The sequence below is a fragment of the Lactuca virosa genome, chromosome 6 (genome assembly GCF_052849685.1).
Source record: "Lactuca virosa cultivar CGN04683 chromosome 6, Lactuca_virosa_CGN04683_v6, whole genome shotgun sequence".
Lineage (NCBI taxonomy): Eukaryota > Viridiplantae > Streptophyta > Magnoliopsida > Asterales > Asteraceae > Lactuca > Lactuca virosa.
This window is the reverse complement of record NC_136431.1, coordinates 272,622,145-272,626,903: the sequence shown is the minus strand read 5'-3', so window position 1 is coordinate 272,626,903 and position 4,759 is coordinate 272,622,145. Positions and strand designations below refer to the sequence as shown.

The window sequence follows — 4,759 nt, the reverse complement described above, 5'->3', positions numbered from 1 at the left end:
ACCACCTAATCATTTTCAGGAAAAAAGCAGATCGATTTGAGAAAATCAAACAAAAACACATCGATTTCATGAACTGAAGCATATCGATTTCAAAATCAGGAACCACTACAAGAAACTAGATCCTCCTAAACTCAACCACCAGAAAGCTAGATCTACCAGCAAAATTATAAGAAGCACTTGGTATTAAAATTTTAGGGGTAGGTGCCCATGCTGTCTCTTTTAGGAGTATGTCCCTGTTATGTGTTATACTTCCCCTTAAGAGGTACATGCATAATGCGTGGACGCTAGATACTGGAGGGAACATTGCGTCGGCTGGGGAGGGACCCATGCTTTTCATCCCGACCGTGGATGATCCTCACACTCTATCTCCTCTTCTGCCACCATTTCCCTTTTTCTCTTTTCTCCATGGTGAAAAAGAGTTTTGTACATGGTATATTAGAAATTTTTTATTAATTTAATGTAAAGAAAAAAAAATAGTGAAGAGGATGTAAGGGTTGACCTTTGACGAACTCGTCATTGTTTTGTATTTCTCCATTAATTTCATACACATTATGTTAGGTTTAGTGAATTCAAAAATTCATAATACCCATTCACATAATTTAAAATGAGACGAAAAATACGTATGTTAGAGCTAATATGACTCTCAATTTGCAATGTTGATTGGTAATGTCTCCCAAACGGATTAAAATTTTGAAAAAAATGATATGTCAAAACTTAAACCTATATCTTTTAACTCATACACGTATTCATCCAAACATGGATACATAATAACATAAAATTCCCAAATTCATTTTCTTCTTCAAGATCCAAAAAGAGCTCTAATGTTAAAAGGGGATATATCTTCAAGGCCTCCATCCATTAAACGTTTGGCAATGATAACATTGGCAGCATCCGAAGGATGATATGGGTCCCAAAAAGCATACTTTGATCTATCGGTACAAACTTTAGATGTGGGCCCACATGGGATTAGACCACCGTGTTGACCGGTCACATGACAACACGCATAATCTGAATTCTCAAAACCTGTTTGGAACCAAATATTTAAGTGCCAAATTGACTTTGCAATCGAGATAAGTTGATTTCAGAAAATGCTGTCCGGATAAATGACGTTTGAATGTTTTTGAGAACACTGAAGACATTTTTGAAAAAAATAAAAGAACAAAAAAAAAATGAAGGCAAATTCGTAAAAGTTAGGACTTAATTGGTAAAGAGATAGACATTTTTATTACAAATTTTCTTTCATTTATTTTTTCTTTCATTACTAAAATGTACCGTCATCTTCTCAAATATTTTTTAAACACCATTTATTTATTCAGACAAAGACTTAATGAGAAAATTTAAAGAAACAAAGCATAAAAGTATCAAAAGGAATAAAATCAAGTTAAAAAATAAAAAACATAAATCTTTTAAAAGTTTACTCACCATATGATTCGAAATTCTGAATGATATCTGCAACAATATTATACACATCTGCAAATAGGAATGTTGAACCTTTGAGTTTAATATTAAGTTCTTGAAGTAAGCTTTTCAATTGCCGATTATAAAGTTGAGCTAAATGATTTGCCAAAGCCACACAGTCATTTCCTTCGGACAGATTTATGTCCCGTTGATATGGAATGCATCCGATGGGGCCCACATTAGGGATCACAATCTTTCTAGCACCTAAATCATATAATCTCTGTATGCAAGAAATAGCAATGTCAAAGAAAAATATGAATTCGTAATTACAAAGTGCAAGTTTCAAGGAACGTGACATAAATCAATCAAGATTCAAAAAATATTGAGATTAATAGGTGGCAAAGTGAGCTTGTTGGGTTATGTTGACATGTCAACATTATATTTCCATTTGTATTTTCGTGCATATTTAAAAATATTAGTTTATACGTTTTCTAGGTAAGACCGATTTGTTATAACCTCTATAAATAAATTAAGAAATCAAAAGTGAGCTTTAGAGTGTGGATTTAAATCAATAAAGAAATCCCAAAATCGAAATGAAGATCTTGAAGATGAATAAATAAATGCAAATAAAAATAAATTTATATGAGGTTACCATAAGTTGTAATCTGAATCTTGAAATTAAGGTTCCCACAAATGCTTCTGGAGATACCAGTTTTCGCTCAATTGTTGAAACAACGGGTGTGAGATAATTATTTATAAAATCATTTGAACCAATTGTTACTGAAAAAAGAGCTCCACTCAACAACTCTTGAGTTGCAGTAGCACCAATTCTGGATATTATATCCTGCTTCGTATTTGCAAAGTTGTCTAGTTGTGCATCCATATTGATCCTTCCACCCTATCAAAATAATAATACCATTATATATTTGTAAATTTAAAACTTTCCCATATTTTTGACTAATTAATCTTTTTTGTCAAATATGCAAAATAAAAATGAGCATTTTTTTTTGTCTTCTATTTCTTAAAACTACATACTTGATCAATATCAGATATGCGTTTAAAAACAACTTAGATGAGGGGGCTGTTAGAAAATATTTCAAATAGATGGGGATAAATTTTTAATTGTTAAATTCTTTTTTGAAAAGCTTGTGTTTCGGAAATGAATTGGAGGTATATATATTTTTCATATAATGAAATTAGTAGAAATCTAATGTGGCAAAAAAAAAAAATCTAACAAATTATCAATTTCACCTTTTCATTCTAGAAAACATTATATTCTTTCAAGATATGCAGTTACTGTAATAAAGAGATAAATAAGATTAGTTTTGTAGTTGTAGGATAATCCCATGTTTTTTTTCTTGGTAGTTTATTGAAGAGGAAGACGAAGAAAATGAAGAAGGCAAGGATAAAATGGTCATTTTCATGGATTTAACGGCTTGGACATTAAGTTAGATGGCCCAGAGAATGAAAAAGTGAGCAAACTAATTTTTGGGGACGTAAAAAGAAAAGAAGGCAAACTATGGGACTGTAGCAATAAATTTTGGCAAAACACAGGGACTAAATTTGTAATTCAGTCCAAACTCTTTAAATAGCACATGGCTTAATATTTGTAGCATAATCCATGTTTATGTTAATCCAGAAATATAAGTACTTACCCACGGCCCACCCTACCCCACATGAAACATTGCAAGATTTAATTTAATTAATTTATTTATTTTTGGAAAATTCAATCTAAAATGACATATTTGTTACAAATTATAATGCCACGTACTTTCGGTTAACAAGATTCCTCATATTTTTAGCAATGTTCATGGGATTATGCAAGGAAGTTGGAATAACATCATTTCTTTCTAAAAATGGAGTGTGACTACATTACTACAATAAATGAGCTTGTAATAAAACGATTTTGATAGATAAAAAACTTTAAACAGAATATTAAAAAAGTTCACTTACAAAAATCTTTCCGGTTTCATTCAGAATTCCACCACCACCAGATGCATAATTCACACCACTCAAAAGTAGTGGGCCAGATGTCCTTGGAGCCAAATATGGCGGAGTATAATCCTTCAAACCCAATTCCTCTCCTGAAATTGCAACATTTGTGAACAAGTACTATCAATAACTAAAGGGTAAACAGGTAATTTCAGTTTTAGGGGAAAAAGTGTTAAAAAGTGTATGAGGAAGGAATGATTATGAGAAATGACTTGCCTAGAATGTCTACTATTGTTCTTCCATTTGTATATCTTCCTGTGGGCATCCCAAAATCGATCCCATTTGGTATGTAATTTGCCTTCGAAAGTGATACAATGTAGTTATTGTTGCCTACTTCCACCAAAGAATCGCCAAAAGCAAAGTTAGCAGATAATGTTTTTGCCATGCAAGTCCCTAACCAGAGCAAGATTGTTAAAGCTCTAAAAACAATCTTATCATTTTCATATGGGAGCATATTTATTAAAGAATGGTAGATTTTGATGATTGACATAGGCTGAATCCCAAAAGAATCCCAAGTCGACAAACGAGATGGGATTCACTTCGAGTATTTATCAAACTCTTGGTCTGCGTAAGGGGAAGGGGTTGAAAACTTGAAATGCAAGATAAAAACAAGAACTTTTTTCAAGATACTTAGATGTAAGAACATATGATATGATCAATGAAGACAGATGAAGTGTGAAAGGCTTAAATGAGATACGATACAAAATCGAAAGAAAGACATACCATTTTATAGATTTGTTTCATCGAATGTGAACCGAAAGAAATGAGTGGGTAGGGAGTTACAGATACGACCGGCATTAAATTCTCTGTCAAATGGACATCAAACCGGTGAGAATTAATTCTAGATCTTCGGAAGCCCATTCCATTGTAGACCTAAAGTATCTGCATCACAAGAAAAATAGCTCAGATAAATTCTGTTTTTTTCGGGAAACTCAACTTCACATTTTAGCATCATGTCACATATTTACAACGAAAAGCCACCACCCCCAAGTTTCGTGATTCCTTTTAAACTCCTGTTTAGTAACATCTTAATTTTGAAAAATAAAAAATAAATAACTATTAGTATGTTTTATAAACTTAGCTAAAAAAGGAAATGTATTTAACTATTTAAAAGCTTATAAGTTGTTATTAAACAATAGTTTATAAATTTACAACATGGACGACAGTATCATATCAAGGTAGCTATGACATTGAATGTAGCTAACTAATTTATTACAGTCGTGATCGATTTTTTTTTTAATTTTTTAATGGTTTGTTGGTTGAACATTATCTGATGATAGTAATTAGTAAATAATTTTTTTAAAGAACATCTTGTTTTCGGCATTTATTATTGCTTAAGATGGAGGTTGTCCACATCATTGTTATACAA

At 31.8% G+C, this 4,759-nt stretch overlaps 1 protein-coding gene across 1 annotated transcript; it reads right to left on the bottom strand.

The window, feature by feature from the left end:
- Positions 1-725: 725 nt before the first annotated feature.
- LOC145120567 (GDSL esterase/lipase At4g16230-like) lies at positions 726-3,977 on the bottom strand. Its single transcript, XM_079056374.1, has 5 exons — positions 3,607-3,977; positions 3,352-3,482; positions 2,051-2,296; positions 1,423-1,678; positions 726-1,023 (listed from the first exon to the last, which is right to left on the bottom strand). Exons 1-5 carry the CDS (start codon positions 3,878-3,880, stop codon positions 800-802), a joined length of 1,131 nt encoding a protein of 376 aa, XP_078912500.1. The 5' UTR covers positions 3,881-3,977; the 3' UTR covers positions 726-799.
- Positions 3,978-4,759: the final 782 nt, after the last annotated feature.